This window comes from Danio rerio, chromosome 18 (assembly GCF_049306965.1).
Source record: "Danio rerio strain Tuebingen ecotype United States chromosome 18, GRCz12tu, whole genome shotgun sequence".
Lineage (NCBI taxonomy): Eukaryota > Metazoa > Chordata > Actinopteri > Cypriniformes > Danionidae > Danio > Danio rerio.
In genome coordinates this window covers 44,479,257-44,499,879 of record NC_133193.1, presented here as the reverse complement: position 1 = coordinate 44,499,879, position 20,623 = coordinate 44,479,257, and the positions used below count along the sequence as shown (strand labels likewise).

Sequence of the window (20,623 nt, the reverse complement as noted above, 5' to 3'; positions counted from 1 at the left end):
TTTAACAAAAATGGGGAAAAAATAAACAAGGGGGCTAATAATTCTGACTTCAACTGTATATTTCAAACATGTGTGAAGCACTGATATATATATATATATATATATATATATATATATATATATATATATATATATATATATATATATATTTATATATAAAATTATAGTAAATAGTATAGTAATCATCATTTGTTAAAAACCATTTGTTTACTTCCTTACTATATTCTACCACTGCATCTAATAAAATATAACATGACAATTCTTATGATGCTGGATACAGACCTAAATAACAGACTTAAATTGTGAACGTTGGGACAACTTCTAGTTTGACAATAACCCTACTTAAAATGGCCCTACTGGAAGCAAGCGATAAAATCTGTACCAATGCAACGAGTCTGGTAGTTTCCCCATTAGTAAACCTTGCACTGCAGCTCCTCCAATCTCAAATCGCTTCATCCTTTGATCAAAGCCCCGCCCCCCACACACGTCGGCCAACTAGATGCTATCAAACGAAACAGAGGAGAGTGATTGACATACCGATCGCGCTTCTTATTGGCTAGCGTTCTGATTGTATAACACATGCGGCCTGGGGTCACTTTCTTTTTTTAATACAGTTTTACAGAGACAGGTGTGAGAGGTCAAGAATCCTACATCAATGTCAGATAAGAGATGCTCGAGTTAACATAGCGCACTCTCACAACAACAACTAATGCTTCTCAATGGAATAACAAGGCTTATTTACAAAAAACACCAAATAGCTAAAAACAAATGAAGGAATTTAACAGAATCACGTGACTGACAAATGTAAGAGCCGCACGCCCTAAACTTCAGCTTCACGCATCCTGTCAATTGTGAAAACTTCACGTGGCGCGCGCGAAAAGCATCCCGCGCGCAAATGACCTCGCGCAGCAGCTGCACATGAACTCGCACATATTGTTCTCCAGCAGAAGCTTGAGCTAAAACTGAACGCACAAGCATAAGCAAGCATACATATAACGACTCCAGTCTAACTGTACAGAACCAATAATCTAGGAGCCCATGCTTTAAATAAAATCCCTAAACTTAAAGTGATAGCGCGCGCGCGCCTCTTACACAAGATTGAGTCATGGATGAGCAGACGTCACACACACTATGCGTCCTGCAGCTAGCAAGCTAACAACACACTGACTCTCTAAAAACACACACGACAACAAAACAACCGCTTAAATGACACTAACTTAACCCAGAAACCCTCACAAAACTAACATTAACGCCAATTTTAAGAGTCCAACCTCAAGTTATAAACGTCAGAGTCACCTTTAGCCGGCTAGCGTTACAATGAGATGCAGCGCGCAAAATGAAAACAACAATAAACGCCTAAATCCACACACTGCGCACGCACGCGCCCGGAATCCACGATTTGCGTGGAAACCGCGGACCGAGACTCTAACGGGCACGTGCTTGTTTGTTCTGTGCATGCAAACGATGAGTGGAGACAGTAAGAAAGGATACTCTTTGTTCCTGAAGGCCTCTTTAGTGTGCTCGATGGTGTACACCTCCTCTCCTGGGCCCGGCGGCTCCGACAGCGGCTTAACCAACGGGTAGGGCTTCCGGCCTAGTAACGGTGCCATCGCGGGGTCCTGAATGTATCAGCGAAGCGTAGTACTGAACTAACCCACCTCTCAATCCCAGCTCCAAATGAATATGCGGTGAAATTCGCGCGTCTCAGCGGCGTAGCATCGGGGCTAGGCTAGCGCGCGGTGCTTTCGGTACTTTCAGAAAGCGCGTAAAAGTCAAAACAAAACAGAAACAAAACTGCGGTTTGACTGGTCAATTACATCCCTGTGTTAAATCCGCTGGTTTCGTGGAGCCGGTGGGGTCATGGCGAAACGCCTGGAAAGCGCGTATGGAGTGAACGGAAGCTCCCGGATGCCGGGTATTGAAGCGCGAAAGGCCGCCCGTCAGAGCTGCTGTGACAGGCTCACTTGTGCCGCTCAGGTCCGGGTTGCGGTCGATCCTCCAGGCCAAAGCAACGTACCAATCCCTCGTCCGTGGCGACTATAGACAGCGTAAACGGTGTTTTGAAGGATGTGCTGATTACATAAACAAACAAGAGGGTTTTATCGCTGGTTGAAAAATGGCGGGAGATCCTGCTACACCGGCAACATTCCGTGCAACCTCAAAACTCCGTTACCCCGGTAGCAAGCAGCGTCGCAAGATTAAACCCCGCCCTCCAAATGCAGCTATTGGTTAATAAAAAACTACGACACAGACTTCGATATTTTGATTGGTGGACTGAGTTGTCTATTACATCTACTCTACCTTTTGTCAAAGCAACACCCCTCCAATCACAAATACAAGAAGTGTTTGGAAGCGTGGCTACTAAAGGTCAGTTTATGGTAGATTTGTCCATAACTAAATTAATAATGACAGGTTTTAGTTTGACTTGTACAGTTTATCAGTAAAACCTGACGCTTTACATGGCCAAATGCCAAGCGTTCAGCCAAAAGGTGAATTGATTATAGAAATTAAATGGAGACAATAGGGCATGCACACGACACGTTTGATCCAATTAAAGAGACAGTCTTCATTAATATATTAAAGACACTTATAATAGTAGAGAGTATAAAGATATTGCAATATTTTTTTATTTTTAAAGCCACGTGAAATGTAATGTGTGATCTTATAATTAATATAAAATAATAAATAAACATTACATTAGGTTGGTGGTTCATTACACTGTGGCGACCCCTGATGAATAAAGGGACTAAGCCGAAGGAAAATGAATTATATTCAGATAAGTAACATTAGTATTACAGAAATAAATTAATACAATTTTATAAAAAAATAATCGTTTTAATCTATTAGTTAAAAATAATAAATATATGTAATATAAAACATTATGATTGAAAAAAATAGATTAAAACAAAATATTTTACAATTTTAAAAAATAAAAATGTTCATGTAATAATAAACGTGATAATACATGAATAAATAAATTGCTAACATGGAATAAAGATTATATATTCTGCAAAAATATTTGAAACCCATTTATCATTTGCAATAGTCTTTTATAACAGATTTAAAGGGGACTTATGCAAAAAAAAAAAAAAAATAAGGGGTTTAAATAGTTATGTAGCAACAGTGTGAATATAGCCAGCCTCTTGTTTTTGAATATGCCACTATGCTAACACATAGGCATTTGTAGCTCCGCCCTCATTTGAAAAAGAGCAAAAATCTCATTTGAATTTAAAGCAGTCACCGAATAGGCACAATTAGGATCAAAGCCTAAAAGGGTCAGTTTCAAAGGGTTATAAAACATTATTTGTGTGGTATTTTGTGCTGAAACTTCGCATACATACTCAAGTTACTACTTATGACTACTATTGTTATAGAAATGTCATACATTTTGTACACTTCAGTGATTAATTTTAATTTGTGGAGTATTCTTGTAATACCATTGCCAACAATGCAATCACAGTAATGCCAAATTAAACCAAAGTTGTTTTATTTTCATATCTTCTGCGAACAAGTCCAACTTTACAGACAACACTGTATGGATAATACACTTTTTTTATCTGAAAAATACTTACAATGTAAAATGGAAGTCTTTATATTCAAAATACAAATCTGACATGTATAAAAGCTATGCATTCCCTTTTTTGTTTTTAATAAAATGTTCAGTAATTGGATGCAATACAACAAACATTAAAAATAAAAATCAAGAAATTGTTGACGCGGATGTCATTTAGAACTGCCCTAAACTGCATGCGTTGAACTATTATTCAGAAAAGCTAAGTAAAACAAAGCAATAAAAGTCATTTGTATAATGTCAAAGCTATCACAAACACAAAACAAATTCAGCTAAAACTCTACTGTTTTGTAATACTGTTAAACCAATCATCACTCCATGCAGACACGTGTATTATCCTGACCAAGTTCATTCTCAGTTCAGAATAACAGTTTTCATGATGTATTTATTACAAACTGCTTTACCTTCATAAGAAATACCCGAAGTAAAGTCTTTTAAATTGTACAAAACACAACATTTCAAGCTTGTTTAATGATCATAAATTGTAAGCGGATATCAGGCATTTGGCTGGTTGTAAAATGTCTCTTAAATTTGCAGTTCTGCTTTAAAAAAGTCTTCTGTAGTCTTGATGTGCAATGTTCAGCATATCTGTGTTAACTGACGGTTGAGTTATGCTCAGTGCAAACTCTTTTAAGCGGTGGAGCTCCGATTGCCTCCTCTTCCTCCTGTGAAAATCAATAATGTTGTTTGAAAAGCATTCATTTAGCAAGTGTAACGTTTTTATAGAAATACGATAATATTTTGTAATTCTCATTTAAATCTGACAAAGTTTTAAAGGATTTGTCAAAAATCTCTGCAAAATATTTTGGTTTCAAACAGTGGTCGCGTTAACTGAATATTTTCTGTCATTGACGGATTTTTTTCAGCAGTAACGGAAAAATCTGAAGGTGATCCATAATTTTGACGGATTAAGGCTGATTTGTAATTCTGCGTCAAACGCCGGCGTATGCTACGGCGCTGACGCATAGTCCTTCGACGTGGCCGTCGCTGACGTGCACCTCTCAAAAAATGTAACTACAAGTCGCAACAACGCGTAGCGCAAGCTCTGTGACCGGTCGGCTTGGTAGCGCTGACGAGGCGGGACCGAGAGCCTGTGAATGGTGCGAGCCTGATGGAGCGATTGTTTACAAGTGTGGAGTCTCGTGAAGGAGCTCCGGATGGAAAGTTTTGTTTTGTGTTTACCTCATAGTTAAAGTTGTTAAAGTTCCGCCGGTTCCTGCCTCAAAATGAGCGAGTTTGAGTCACTTGTACATCCCGGAAGTGTTCAGGAAAAGCAAAACAGAAGCGAAGAAACTCGACACAGAGGAACATTTACACCTTACTGCCAACTAGCGTTTTGGAAGTGTTAATGCAGACCAACAGAGACAGCGTGCAGAAGTATAAATGCACAGCTACGGTTACGCCGGTCACTTGACGCAGAAGTATAAACCAGGCTTTATGCTGAGGGTGATCTATTGTAATTTGTAGCTAACTGTAATTCCCACTCTTGTCCAGCTGATGGCGATTATCCTTGTTTTGTCTCCTCTTTGTCATCGCTGCGTACAGTTGCAAAAATGTGTGTGAGAAGTTTCTTTAAACGGCCAAATAGATGTGATATTAATAATAAAGGGAAAAAGAGGAAGTGATGCTGTGGACGATGAAGAACAAACAGACAAAAATCCTCAGTCGCCGACAGGTGTTACGAGCCAACCCAGCAGCAGCAAGGAGGTCAGGTGTTTTGGAGTGCGTTGTGAGCACTACCGAACGCAGAGGGGTGCAGAAGGAGCGCGTGCTGTAGTATTTTTTCCCGGTGAAACGAGTGCATGCAGGATCAGGAAATCCCACATTCAGAGAATCCAGTAAACTTAGTTCTGATCACAGCCTTAGCATAAATGTTTCCTAACTACAAAACGCTGGCTGAAGTGACTTTTAATTTGCCAGTATCTGGGTTAAGTGCTTCCTGCGAACTGTATGCCAATGCAAAAACCGGCGCGTTTAAGGGCTGTTTTCTTTAAAAATCAGCGATCTCCACTAGCTGAGTGATATCCGATATATAGTGGGTCTCAGATTGTACAAGAAGCACTGCATTAAATAACATTTTCCCCGGCCATGTCTTTATAATATGAGCATTTATTTTACCCTGATATATTCAATGGAGCTTCTGAGCTAGCCTGCCGATTCTGACCGCGCGTGCGAATAAACGGCTTTTTGTATCGTTTTACGCTTGAGCAACTAAATTAATGCCAAAGTTTATTTAACCGAATGTATTTTAATGACATTACAACATCAATGTTGTAAAAGGAACTGTATAAAATGGAAAAAAAAAACTCACAATAACAGGTCACCGGAAGTTTATCAGTATGGGAAAAACACTAGCTCGGCATATACCCTATCTCAACCGAAACATAAAGAGAGGGTGGGACATAGAGTAGTTCCTCCCCTTTACAAACAGCCAGTAGCGTTTTGTTTTATCACAGCTCTGTCAGTGAGAATGGTTGAGATCAATTGTTTCAAATAAAACGAAATGAAAAGTGACTTGAAGGGGGCGGGACATGTCAGATAGCATTTGATTGGTCAATATTTGATGAAAAAACCAGGAGTGGTTCTGAAACTGACATATCTACGTATTTGAGGTAGATCGGTTCCAGAAGCACTCCTAAGTGCACTCATAAGAAAACATTTTTATGGGCCATTTTACACACATACTGCATAAAGTATTTTATATTTTTCCAAACATAGTTTGGTATAAAACGAATCCTGAAACAATTTAACATATAAACAAAATATCACTTTTCACGATTGTTAATTTAAAATTTTCTTACGCTGTATACAATGTAATGTACAATGTACAAATCCTAAAATTACTTAATCTTCACAGGTGGATATATTTATAATCTATTTTAATTTTCACAATTCAGGAAAACATAATTCTGTGTGTCTGTCAGATAAATCACACCTAAATCAACCCTTACATTTATCCCAACTCACATTACCTGAGTAGAGAGAGACAGCACGTCTTCTTTAATGAGTGTTGGAGGCTCATCTGTCACCTCACTGCTGGTCGTTGAAGCCTCTAAATATGGATTTGATCATGAAAATAAAAGTAAAGGAAGCACAATCATTATTATCTTACATACTTGGACAAATCTCTATTTTCATCCAACAAAAATTATATATATTATATATATATATATATATATATATATATATATATATATATATAAAAAGCATCATTTAATTTTTAATTAAATATATATATATATATATATATATATATATATATATATATATATATATATATATATTTAAGTAAAAATTAAATGATGCTTTTTTTATGAAGTACATTTTACTAGGGATTTAGCGATTTATTTACAATACTATTTTTAATTGTGTTAAGTTTTTGCAAATAATATCATCATACAAACGTTATCTAAATATTTTAACACATTTACACTGAATAAAAATTAACTGGTATTTTAAATATATAAATAATGCAATACTGCAAAAAAGGATATTAGATTAATTAACAACCGGAGTAATGGCTGCTGAATGTTCAGATTTGCCATCACATTAATAAATAAGTTTTCAAATATGTTCATGTAAAAAAACGTCACAGCATTAGATATTAATGCATTATTTTTGATCAAACAAATGAAGCCTTTGTAAGAATAAGATGCTTCCCAGCAGGCACACGAAATCATAAGATGTTAACATTAGGTGAGATTTAGGTTGAGATGTCAGGTGACCAAAATTCAATGTCTAGCCAGCGTCTAAGGACAACATTATTTTAATGTATAATAATGATGTCAAATGATGTTGATATTTGGTTGAGTTTAGGTTGTGTTGGAACTAATATATTGACGTCAAATACTGACATTTATTCATCAGGTATGGCAACCAAAATCCAACATCTGATAGACCTCATAGTGGCAACGTCAAGCTGTAACATCATTAGATTTTGATATTTGGTTGATGTCCTGTGCCTGCCGGGATATTTTAAGCATCTTAACAACTAAATTGTCATTTTTGAGTGTAAACAAATTGTGGGTGTTGCCTTTCTCCCTCTATAATGTCTCACCTCTCTCAGCCTCCATGCTCTCCTGTCCCAGTGTGGGTGGCTGTGAGTCCTCCGTCCGGTAATACGTAGGATGTGAAGGACTCACTGCTTCACTCACATGCTGTGGACTGGAGTTGCTACTGCTGTCCACTTTGGTATTAGACTGATAGGCATCTGATAGGAAACTCTGATTACTGTTGTCATCTGTGAATAAAAACATATTTGTAGCCAGTCTTCACATTATCAGTCAATTATATTTAAAGTCGGCATGAACTGGACATTGCTGCAGACTTTTATTTTAGTACGATGATGCATTTCCAACTGAAATGGAATATTGAGTAGGGGGCGGGACTTTATTTTTATGCCTTTTAAGCATATTTCACCCAAGCTGTCAAACTGACGCCTAGTCATGAGAAGTTCAGATCACTTTACTGACTCAGACCTTTGAGTCTTGTTTAGCAAGATGAATGAATCTTTTTTTCGTTTATTTCATCAAAATATCCTGACAATGTTACCAAACACATCTACAACTAGCCCAAATGTTAAATACACTCTAAACAAGTCATAATTAGAATGCTATTATAAAAAGAAAATAATCAATCATTGCTTACCTGGTTGTTTTGTCAATGAATAGCTCAGCTCTTCTAACAAGGCTTTAAGTTTGATTCGTTCGTTTTCGCGAGACTGACAGTTAAGCTAAACCAATGCACAGAGTCTAAGCTAGAAGGGCCCATGATCAGTTCACCTGTCATGTCTTCAGGTTTTTTTTTTTTTTTGAGCCATTCATTCATCATGTAAAGCATGTAAAGTGAATTAAACCACTCAAACACAAGGACTCGATAAGTGAACAGATCAAGGGTCTGTTCTTCATACCTCGCTTAAATGATCTAAGATGATTTGGCAGATCCTGGATCTTTTAATCTTGATAACTGATCTCTTGCTAATTTGGTTCTTCAAACAAGTTCGCGAATCAGATTAGCATGTCTGGATGAACTGATCTGAGATCACTGCGTGTGTTGTAAAGGATAGACCTATCGATCCTCGAAATCATGATCAGCAATGCAGCGATTGGCTGACGGCACAGCTGCGTAATGACATCATCTGATTAATATTCAATTGTCCATGTGAGCAAAATTACGTCAAATTAGCAGTAAACGGCTTGTTAAATATGACACGCAATAACCTTCAGCATTTGTTGTGAGCTGCAGGCTTTACTATTTTATGTGTCAAGAGTATTCATCATGTATTTCAATGCATATCAGTGTATTTAGTTCCACATTTAGAAAAGATTTTCTTTATTATAGTAGCCGTTTTTTTAATCGGTGTAAAGAATAACTGGTTGTTTACAAAAGCACTTAGATATTGGTAAAGGCGCCTGCAACTTTAGTGAAGCATCAAATCACTGGCATATTAACTATCAAAACATGTTCATGACTGCATAAATTATTGCTTTAAAAAAGTCACATATTGTGCATTTCTATTATACACAATTTGTACTAAGCGATCTAAAAAGTTCATATCAATAAGTTGTCTCTGTGCACCACCAGGTGGCAGTCTTTGTACTTTCATTTCGAGAATGCAGATTGCATAAGTTTTATTAATATATATAACTTTATTTATTTTATTAATAACTATAACTTTATATATATAGTTTAAAAAACATTTACTCTTTTCCCAAGTGTATATAACTACTACTGTAAGAAAATATCAGAATTCGGTACATACTTTCTGTATTATATTTGCTTGAACTGAGCCGATCTAATCCTGTTTATATGAATTGAACCTGCTCCCGATCAGGTTTAAGCTAGCAGAACTATTGCTATGACAACACCTCTCGGATCAGCTTTGAAGAACGAAACGATCCTGGATCGTGTCAAATCGTCAATATCCAAATCCAGCTAACTGAGTAATCCACGTACGAAGAACGGACCCCAAATCTTTTTCGGGCTCTTACTGCATATGTTTGGTTTCTGTTTTTTCTTTGATGAACAAATAATTCAAATATGATAGAAGACTCGGAAAAAGGGGACTAATCTTATCTCCCTTATGCATAATGTGAACAAATCACTCTCTGAGAGGACTCATCGTTCTTGAGTCACACAAAAGATTCAAACCGTTCAAGAACGACCCATCACTACAGACGTCATCAGAGAAGGACTGCTGTTGTAGAGCACGAGCAAACGGTTGCTTTTTGATTAAAGATTACTTAAACTATAGTGAATTAATTTACATGGATTAACTGATGGCTTTAACACTAACAATGTGCGCACGCCAAATAAACATTGCGAATGTGCATTTCATGTGAACAATGAAGAAAATTAAACAACTGAATAAATGTATGTTTTGGTAATCTTCAATAAAATTCTGACCATTTGCTTCCACAATTGGAGTGTCGACCCTTCTTTATTGACATCAGTTTCAGGACTTAAGCCACAATATTTTTAACTACGTCCATCTTAAAGGCTGATTTATACTTCGGCGTCAAACGCCGCCATATGCTGCGGCGTTGACGCATAGCCCTTCGCCATGGCCGTCGGCGTCACTGACGTGCACCTCTCAAAAAATGTAACTACACATCGCAACAACGCGTAGCGCAAGCTCTGTGATTGCTCGGCTTGGTAGCGCTGACGAGGCGGGACCGAGAGCTGCGCGAATGGCATGAGCCCAATGGAGCGATTGTTAACAAGTGTGGAGTCTCGTGAAGGAGCTCCGGATGGAAAGTTTTGTTTTTTGTTTACCTCATAGTTAAAGTTGTTGCACGTCCGCCGGTTCCTGCCTCAAAATGAGCGAGTTTGAGGCACTTGTACATCCCAAAAGTGTTCAGGAAAAGCAAAACAGCAGCGAAGAAACTCGACACAGAGGAACATTAACACCTCACTGCCAACTAGCGTTTTGGAAGTGTTAATGCAGAACAAAGGAGACCACGCGCAGAAGTATAAATGCACGGCTACGGGCGTTGCCTGCGCCCGTGGGTTACGTCGGTCACTTGACGCAGAAGTATAAACCAGGCTTAAGGCTGATTTATAGTTCTGCTTAAAGCGCACATGTATGGTCTGGTGCAGCCTTTCTGCGGTCACATAGCCCTCGCTGTGGCTGACGCTGACCTCTCAAAAAAATGTTACTACATGTGACAATGACGCATAGCGCAAGCTCTGGTCGGCTTGGTAGCAGTGAAGAGTGTGGGCGGTGCTGAAAGCAGCGAGCCTGATGGAGCGATTGTTTACAAGTGTTGAGTCCTGTGAAGGAGTTCCAGATGAAAGCTTTTGTTTCGTATTCACCTTATGATTAAATTTGTTGAACATCTGCAGGTTCCCGCCTCTGAATGAGTGAGTTTAAGCTACTTGTACATTAAGGTAGCGTTCAGAAAAAACAAAACACCCATGAAGAAACTCAATGCAGAGAAACATGAAACCTACTCCCAGCTAGCGTTTCGGAAATGTTATTGCAGAGCAACACAAACAGCATGCAGAAGTATAAATCAGCCTTTACCGTCAGTTTGCTACAAGGGAATGATGCATAAAAAGAAAGCCCAGTCCCCTACATAATATTCTATTTCAGTTAGAAGTACATCAAGCTTTATTCTTTAGGTACTTGAGCATATTGCACTTTCATTCTACCACTATTCTGCTACCTGCCTGATATTCTGAATATGTCCCAAAAACTGAAATAGTGTTATCCGACTTTGTATGTTTTGTCAATTAGTCCATGTAAAGCAGTTGACACAGTATTCATTGTTTAAACTGCTATTAAAATAAAAGTCAATGTTAAAGTAGTGATGCAAACAACACTGTCAAGGTAATAAAGCATAACAACAGCCCAGTAGTGATGCTGTAAATTGAATAGAGGATGTTCTGAATTGTTTACAGAGAAAATATCAAGCTTCCTTGTTTCTGACATAAACATAACCTGTCCTGAATTACCCTGGAAATCCAGTAGAACAGAACGGGCATTTTCCAGCACCACATCTGTAGGAAAGCCCTTCAGTTCCCTCACTGCAGGACCTGCCCCCTTAGGCTTGTATATCTATCAGAAAGAGAAACAAATATTAAAAACTTTGGCTTAAATATGAGGTGTAAACTCAATAAGGTTGTAGTCAGGATGACCTAAACCAAGTCAAGACCAAACCAGAACTCATGTAGCTCTTGATAAAATTATACAAAGTAAAGTAAAATAACAAATACATGTACATTGTTATTTTAAAATATACATTTTAAAGGGATAGTTCACCCAAAGATGACTCTGTCATCATTAAATCCAAATCTCTTTGAGTTTCTTTCTGCAGTTAGACACAAAAGAAGAAAAATGTTGGAAAGCAGCAGCCATTGACCTCCATAGTATTTGGATTTGGACTATGGATGTCAATAGCTGCTGGTTTTGTGTTAAACAGCAAGAAATTCATTCAAGTTTAGAACTAAGCCTCAAGTGTGAGTAAATGGTGGGAAATTTGTAATTTTTTTGAGAAGCATTTTATTGGCTGTTTTCTTTAAATGATGGTAAAAAACAATTATACCATTAATAATTAAAATATATACATTTCAAAATGAATCGGCTGTATTTCACTCACAATACAAGCTGAATGACATGTTTATTATTTTGATGCTTGAGTAATTCAATTTTCACCTTGAGCTGGAGAGTCACTTAAGGTGATTTGATGCACAAACCTGTTTCGTCTCTGTTACCGGAACCCATTTAAATATCCGTAATGAAGTGTCTCCGACTGTAACCCACTTTTTTTCCCTAAAAAGACAAATATTTTAAGATTAATCTCACAAAAGATGTCCAAGGCACATTTTAAATTGTGTGCAAATAAAACGAAATTAATTTTGGGACTAATATTATGTATCAGTTCTTATTATTTTGAGTAATACCCCTTTATTGTAGTCATTTTATCCTGAATACAAAAACACTGCATTTCAAATGTGTATTCAATCTTGCATTTCAAAATAGCTTAATACAGTAGTTTATTCTACACTGATTTATCTAATATGAACAAACGCCACATGCTCTTGACTGTACGTTGCATGAATTTGCTGAACAGACTAACTCAAATCATACAGGTTTATTGTTACATTTCCGAACAGAATGACAAAATGACTTCACTCCATTACAGTCCGCCAACAGATTGTACAATCCCCATTGACACGTCTAAGCCACGCCCACACGCTAAAAACAGTGACCCCCATTGGTCGCCTTGCTTGTCTGTCATGTTATGTCGAAGGACGTCACCCTCCCCGCCACTCTGAAGTTTATTTTTGTAACGTAGAAGAAAAGAAACTTCAGTTTCCCTCTTCAAAACGGCCAACTTACCACCGCCGAACCCTCTCAATGGCCGCCATCACTTTTTTGATGTCATCTTTTGCACGGCTGCGCGTCTCCGCTCGCACGGACCGTCCAGACATTTTGATGGCTTTTATTAGTTTGTCAAGATCTTCCTCTTTTTCTCGCCTTCCTCCGTCTGTGACTGCGATCTCGCCTGGTCTTCGTCCCGGTCTCGCGAGACTTTAGAACGCGCCACTGGCACTGCCTCTCTGTTTTTCATATCTTCCATTTTAATATATTTGTTTATCTATTTAAATTGTAAAATACCCTTGAATTAATTTAATCTAATATCCACGAGGCGAGCAAACAACGTAAAAAAAAACCGTTACGTGCATGTAATGTCCTCTTAATACCACAAGATGACAGCGTTTACACTTTTAAAACCCCATGTGAGGCCCAAGTTACCATACATAATCTCCACAAAAATCCTTTCAGGTAATAAATCATATTTTCTATAGTATTAAAATTGTACATTTTAAATGTGGCGCCTATCATCAAAACAGAACTGAATTTTGAATATTTACACATTTTGTGTGAGCAAAAATACAAATATTTTAATGACGCCATTTAAAAAAATTTTTTTTGGTGTTTTTTTTTTGTATTTCACTGTAAATATTTTTTTATATTTACTTTATTAACCTAGAATTAATCATTAACAATCAGAAGTTTAATATTCTGCATAAGAGGAATTATCCCTTATATGCTGTCTAGGATGTTTTCATCCACCCTGGGGTGATTTTGAGTCTTAATTTGGCCATTATGCTGTGTTTCAGCTAGCAAAATGATATTTGGTGACAAATCTTATATTGACACGTTTTTTTAACATAATGCTTTGAATTAAAAAAAAAAAAACTTAATACACTCTTGGGTCTCGGCTCATTGAATGCTCTTTTGTTATGTTTGGGATCAAAACCTCCACTGAGTTAAACTACTCCAAAACTGCCACAAAGTAATTTTTTTTCTTCTCATATTTTTGCATAAATCTGTTAATCAACCTCCGTTCTACTCTATATATTTTAAATTACAGTATTTTAACTCTTTAAATACCAAAATTCATAAATTATGTCACTGATTTGGTAAAGAAAAACAAACAAAATGATGCATTTCCAATATAAAAAGTAATTAAGGACAGGATTGTTTTTACCTTTTATCAAAGTCTTGGATTTGTGAAACAACATTGCCTTTGACACATTGGTTTTGATGTGAATGCCCCCCCAATTTACTGTTGGTGGCAGTTTTGTCCCATTAACTTCCATAATAACCACATTTTCTTTATTGCAAAACCATGACACCACGAAATCATGTATTTTCCATTGTTGATGGTGGGTCAAATCTGTAATTTTTACAGTCGATCATCAGTTGGCGCCATTAACGCTTTATATAGGCCTGTTCAAAAAAAAAGCTTGATTTCCAGATTTTATATGGAGTATAACAGCAAATTAAAGTGTGTGTATGTGTGTCTGAGTGTGTAAAAGCGTGAGTGTGATCTTTACGCACTTACCTTGATGTGTCTGAGCTCTCAGATCTACATGGAGTAAACAAAAGCAAAGACTGTATTTATGCACCATTAAATGTGCTTATAAAGGAGGTCAATGGGGCAAAAACAGCCACCAACAGTAAATTAGAGAGAAAAAATTTAAATCTAACCATGCATCAAAGCCAATGTTGTTACTAATCGTTTACATGTCTGAGACTCTGATAAAAGATTTTTAAAAATCCAGCCCACAACTACTGTTTATATTGAAAATACATCATTTTGTGTGCTTTTTCAACAAACCAATGACATCATTTATAAATTTGGCAATTAAAGAGTTAAAATCCTGTAATTTTTAAAAACCTTTAGTAGTCTTGATCAGGACTGATGTTGATTAACAGGTTTATGCAAAAAAAAGAAAGAAAGAAAAATATATTTATCTGATGCATTTTTCCAGCAGTTTAATTTAGTGGATGTTTTCATCCTGAACATAACAAAAAGTAGTCAGTTTGAACAGTGCACAAGAGTTAAGTAACATTTGTCCTCCACTGAGGTTAATTACTACACCATTTAATAAAAAAAATTAAATAATATTTCAGACTTTACATCTCAAAATTTCCAATGTAATATTATTATTATATTGCTTAATATTTATAATGACAATAATAATAATTTGACAAACTCGTGTAAGAAAACAATTGTGGAAAAACTATTTTTAACTTTATTTGTGTGGTTAAACCATAGAACTCCACTGCAGTGACGAATACACCACATCTCCCTCCTGCGGAGAGCAAAGCAGCACCGTTTTCTTCACATTAGAGCCCAGACGAGCAATAGCTAGAATATCACAGACCGGCATCTCTTCATCTAACGAGACGCATAATGCAATATAATGAGCATGAAAGCGTAGAGGATCACCTGTGAAAAAATATTTTAAAAAATGAGTGTTAAATTGAAAATACTAACGTTCTATCTTCAATGAAACGTTACATCTTTGCTTTTGTAACACACCTGGATACACTAGGAAATCTCCTCCAAACTTCCCAGCAGAGGTCAGGTAGTAGCCTTTATTTCTCAGATCCCTGTACACAGAGAATCTAGTGTTCAAGTGCTCATCTCTGGGCATGGGGCAGTCTGTGGAGTGGAAACTGCGCTCCTCTGGACAGTGACTGAAGCCAGAGCGGGCAGTGCAGAGCTGGACTGCCATCGCTGACCAGGGGAAGCTGAAAGACTGGTCCAGTGCTTCGAGACGCTCTCTGACTGCACTGCCAGAGCCTTCAGTGCCTGTGAAGTCATGGAGAGTCATTCACACACACACACACACACACACACACACACACACACACACACACACACACACACACACACACACACACACACACACACACACACACACACACACACACACACACACACACACACACACACACACACACACACACACACACACACACACACACACACACACACACACACACACACACACACACACACACACACACACACACACACACACACACACACACACACACACACACACACACACACACACACACACACACACACACACAGTTAAAATTATATGCCTTTTAAAAATACAGGAGAGATTTCTTTTCAACATTTAAAAACAAACTAGATTTAATAGCTAATTTCTAATAACTCAATTATTTTGTCTTTGTCATGATGACAATGCACAATATTTACTAGTTATGTAGCTAGATAATAGTATTCAGCTTAAAGTAAAATTTAAAGGTTTAACTAGGCAAGTAAGTTTAATTAGGCAAGTCATTGGATAACAGTGATTTGCTCTTTAGACAAACAAATTATTTATATTAATATATTATATATATACGGTTGAAGTCTGAATTTTTAGCCCTCCTTTGAATTTTTTTTCTTTTTTAAACATTTCCTAAATTATGTAACAGAGCAAGGAAATTTTCACAGTATGTCTGTTAATATTTTTTCTTCTGGAGAAAGTCTTATTTGTTTTATTTCGGCTTGAATAAAAGCGGTTGTGAATTTTTTAAAAAACATTTTAAGGACAAAATTATTAGCCCCTTTAAGCTATATTTATTTTTGATAGTCAACAGAACAAACCATCGTTATACAATAACTTGCCTAATTACCCTAACCTGCCTAGTTAACCTAATTACCCTAGTTAAGCCTTTAATTCTCACTTTAAGCTTTATAGAAGTGTCTTGAAAAATATCTAGCAGGGCTGTGCAATTAATATACCGCCCCCCCTTCCAGTAGTCCAGTTGCCCTGCAAAGCTCAGTTTCACGTGAAAATGCCACAGATTAAAGCTGCAAATTAAAAATAAAGTTAACATTCGTTTATTTATTGCCACATTAGCAACTTATGCCTACTTCACGGCAAGATCGACATACATAAAACTTCAATAACTTCATATTTCAAAAGTTGATACAAAATAAGTAAATAAATAAATGTAAATACATAGTTTAAGAAAATTACATTAAAAACATTACATATGATTATTCAGTTCAATTTCTGATAAATAACCTAAAATTCTTCCTGGGGATGCATTCATCAAACATTTATCAAAGTGCTCTGAGAATAAAAATCTTGTCTAGATGCCTTTTAAAAGTTACCATTTGTATTAAAGGGGTCCTACTATGCCCCTTGTTTCAAGATGTAAAATAAGTCAGATTTTTTTCTGTTTGTGCATCTGATGTTTCAAAATACCACACAAATAATGTTTTATATCTCTTTGAAACTGAGCCTTTTAGGCTTTGATCCTAATTGTGCCATTTTGGTGACGGTCACTTTAATTTCAAATGAGGGCAGAGGTACAAATGCGTCAGCATGGTGGCAGTTTCAAAAACAAGACTAAGGGTGCTTTCACACCTACACTTTTGTTTCGGAACGTATCTCGTTTGCCCAGTTAGCGCGGTTCGATTGGCATATGTGAACAGGGCAATCGCGCTCTGTTCCGCGCCAAAGTAATCGCTCCTAGATCGCTTGAATGAGGTGGTCTCGGCTCGATTGAAACGAACCCTGGAGCGGTTCGATTGCAGTGAGAAAGCGATCCGATCCGAGCGCGGTTATATCACAGTGTTTTATGGATATGTAATAGGCTTACGGCTATATGAAGAGAGAATTATGAGTAGGGCGGGAAGTTTCGCGAGTCTCCGGATGCCCGCAAACGAGTGATGATCTCCCGGTAATCTCACGTCTCCCTCCCGGTCCTCAAATAGGCATCTTCGCGCACCCTTCTCACCCCTCCCCACCGCGTCTCTCCTCAGACACGTCGCGCGCTCGCGCACCTTGTCAATCACCACCAAACCACCACCTCTCCTGACAGCTGAGCGGGACTCTGCAAAATAAACCCTGACACTCTGACCAATGTGAGGAGAGTTTACTCGTACGTGACTTGTTTTATCTCTTTTGGTCCGATTGGAAACTTTGCAGTGTGAAAGCGAACCGCTCCAAGAGCAAAGAGCAACAATGTAACATTTGTAATCTCTGTTTCGGAACAACTGAATCGATTCACAGGTGTGAAAGCACCCTAACATCCTATGCTAATGAGGGAGAGATCATCACTGATGGGTGGGTTTTTGGTATTTTTTATGACGTGTGATTATAAAAATTTAATTAATACCTTTTTATCATTAGCAGCTGGTTATATTCACAGACTCTTGCCACACAATTGTGTTTAAACTCCTTTTAAACGTGATTTTTGCATTATAGGTCCCCTTTAATAATATAATGTACAGTGAAGTAATTCAAGAACAACTTTTTGAACAAGTTTGTATGTAAATGTATTCATTCTTTTGGCATGAAATCACTTGTACAAAAAGATGTTAAGTACGTCTCATCAAGTAAACAATAAAAATAGATAGGCCTAAAATCAAATTAGCTTTAGTCTCCCTATTTATAATTCCAATAGGCACGTTCTCACCATTCTCTTTCTCATTCATGACTCTGTTCAATGTTTTCTTCTTGTCCTCCAGGGCCAGAACACACTGCTCCTGATAGCTGCTCTCCAGACCGGCTTCATACAGCCTCACCGCCTCAGAATGAGCCTCCTCGTCTTCACAATCCTGCTGAAAATAACACAAACAGTGTGTATGCCACACTGTACTACAGATACACACACAGGCTGTGCTCATTTTATGTTGTTGTAGCTCATCTACTTCAAGGTTGGTGGAACACGTGGTTATTTGAGTTATTGATGTCTTTCAATCTGCTTAAATCAGTCTGGCTATTCTCTTCATTTTCACTCACAGAACTAAGATGGATGGATGGATGGATGGATGGATGAATGGATGGATGAATAGATAGATAGATAGAAAGATAGATGTGTAAAGATACGTCGCAACATCGAGAAATTGTGAAATAAAAATGTTTTGATGCATATCGCTGAAATAATAATAAGCGACAGTGGGTTGTTTTTTTTTCTCAATAGTTAGCATATTGTATTTTTACAGTAAATTTCTACATATAATATTTTATTGTACCATATGTTTGAGAAAAAACTATAATATTAATTATACTAAAATGAAACTTTTTTATAGAATATGAAAGAAATAATTTATCTGAAGTATCGAGATACGTATTGAATCTTAACTTCAGTGTATCGTTACACAGGTAACAGACAGACAGATATAGTATTTTAATATACTAATATATAGTATTCGAACATTGTAATATCGAGTAACATAACTGTTTTAATGCATATTGCTTAGGTAAACAATATGCAACAGTAAGCTTGTTCCATCCAAGGGTCTACTTGCTGTATACGTTGTTTTTACCATACGTTTGAGTATACGATATGGAGATAATATCATATCGTGAGTTAAGTATCAAATCGTGATGAAGTGTATCGTTACACCCCCTAAACAGACAGACAGACAGACAGGAAGTAAGTAAGGAAGGAAGGAAGGAAGGAAGGAAGGAAGGAAGGAAGGAAGGAAGGAAGGAAGGAAGAAAGAAAGAAAGAAAGAAAGAAAGAAAAAGAAAGAAAGAAAAAGAAAGAAAGAAAGAAAGTCACCTGAGTGTCGAGTCTAACAGCAGCAGTGCTCTTCTCCTTCTCCAACAGCAGCAGCGCCTCCTCGGGCCGGAGCTCCAGTGGTCTGCCCAGCCGAACGTTCTGCCGCGGCTGCCGGGCCAGAGAGCCCACCAGAGCCCCGATCACACCCTCAGACCTGCACTTTTTCATATCAGACACTTTCCACAACATAGGGGTGGATCCGCAGAAGCTGATGTCAATCAAAGCATCTCTTGTTGCCTGTTTCTCACTTTTAGTATCCATATCCTCCTTTACTTCCACACTTGATGATCGAGGCACCTTCATGACTGCTGGATCCCCATCCATTAGTCCTCCAAAACACAGCTGGATGTCTCAACACATGACTCTCAGCTGCATACAAGCCGGACATCTGCTCTAAAAGGCATTTACTGATACATTTAGGCTCATTAGAGTAAATACATGGCGATGAATATGGAGTGTCTCTCAGTTCACTGCTTTTACGACCATATGCTATATGAAAACATGTACTGAAGGCACACGTATTTCAAAACAAACTCTGCCTCGTGGTCACGCTAACCTCGCGCTGCCTGTACATACATGTTAATTCTGTATTGATTTCGTCTGCTAAAAGAGTTTTGTTAAATGTAAATAGCAAACAAAAAAGGTACAACATATACAAAATGATTCACCACACGAGTGTTTTCTCTGCAACTTACTTCCCTTGCATCACATTCCACGTGACTATTTGTCCATTTGAAGCATGGCGCCATCTAGTGGTTTCCTTGGTGTTCGCTTTATTGGAATGGTTAAAAAGTCCATGGTACAACCCCGCATTCGACTGTTAACAATATCTTTAAAATCAATTGGATCAAGAATAGTCTTTATAACAAGTATTCATTGGTGGCCTCCACTTTTTACTATCTTGTGATTTTGTGTTCTAATGTTTCTATTAAGATGTCCAATTTTCACAAACAAGCCTTGAACACATGGAAATTGATTTATAAGCATATCTTTTCCCCTCCACTCATGTATTATTTGGAACAAACAGTATATTTTATTCAAAAACAAGTCCATATTTTGGAATGATAATGTTAAAAAATTATTCATTTTTGTACAGAGAAAAGATTTTGATATAAAGTCATGTTGGGGATTTATTAACACATTTGATTTTAAAAATGCTTTCGATGAATACTAAAAACTTTGTTCATTGTATCTCCCCAAAATCACCTTAT

The 20,623-nt window shown here is 37.3% G+C and overlaps 3 protein-coding genes across 4 annotated transcripts in view; all 3 read right to left on the bottom strand.

The window, feature by feature from the left end:
- The window catches only part of baz1b (bromodomain adjacent to zinc finger domain, 1B), a 33,283-nt gene extending 31,095 nt beyond the window's left edge, over positions 1 to 2,188 (bottom strand). The window contains 1 exon segment of the mRNA NM_001347672.1: positions 1,492 to 2,188. Within this exon segment, the coding sequence (NP_001334601.1) occupies positions 1,492 to 1,610 (119 nt within the window). The 5' untranslated portion in view covers positions 1,611 to 2,188.
- A 1,282-nt stretch (positions 2,189 to 3,470) lies between these two features.
- On the bottom strand, positions 3,471 to 13,060 carry bcl7bb (BAF chromatin remodeling complex subunit BCL7B b). The gene is given in 6 exon segments (NM_001006018.1): positions 3,471 to 4,236; positions 6,544 to 6,623; positions 7,629 to 7,811; positions 11,528 to 11,630; positions 12,269 to 12,344; positions 12,915 to 13,060. Coding segments are annotated over 6 exon segments (606 nt in total). The 5' UTR covers positions 13,007 to 13,060; the 3' UTR covers positions 3,471 to 4,164.
- Positions 12,911 to 20,134, bottom strand: tsen34 (TSEN34 tRNA splicing endonuclease subunit). 2 transcript variants are annotated; one of them, XM_073930053.1, is made up of 4 exons: positions 19,413 to 20,134; positions 18,321 to 18,465; positions 15,412 to 15,684; positions 12,911 to 15,318 (listed from the first exon to the last, which is right to left on the bottom strand). In XM_073930053.1, exons 1-4 carry the CDS (start codon positions 19,734 to 19,736, stop codon positions 15,134 to 15,136), a joined length of 927 nt encoding a protein of 308 aa, XP_073786154.1. In that variant the 5' UTR covers positions 19,737 to 20,134; the 3' UTR covers positions 12,911 to 15,133. The 2 variants fall into 2 exon arrangements, with proteins under 2 accessions (XP_073786154.1, XP_073786155.1); XM_073930054.1 differs by having other exon boundaries at positions 18,321 to 18,462.
- Between the last annotated feature and the right edge of the window lie 489 nt (positions 20,135 to 20,623).

What these genes read in the sequence shown, in the direction of transcription:
- tsen34 (XM_073930053.1), bottom strand. Translation starts at nt 19,736, where the DNA reads ATGGATGGGGATCCAGCAGTCATGAAGGTGCCTCGATCATCAAGTGTG. An exon ending in CATGAATGAGAAAGAGAATG is followed by an intron (nt 15,685 to 18,320) that starts GTGAGAACGTGC and finishes ATGACTTCACAG; the next exon opens with GCACTGAAGGCTCTGGCAGT. An exon ending in AGATTTCCTAGTGTATCCAG is followed by an intron (nt 15,319 to 15,411) that starts GTGTGTTACAAA and finishes ATTTTTTCACAG; the next exon opens with GTGATCCTCTACGCTTTCAT.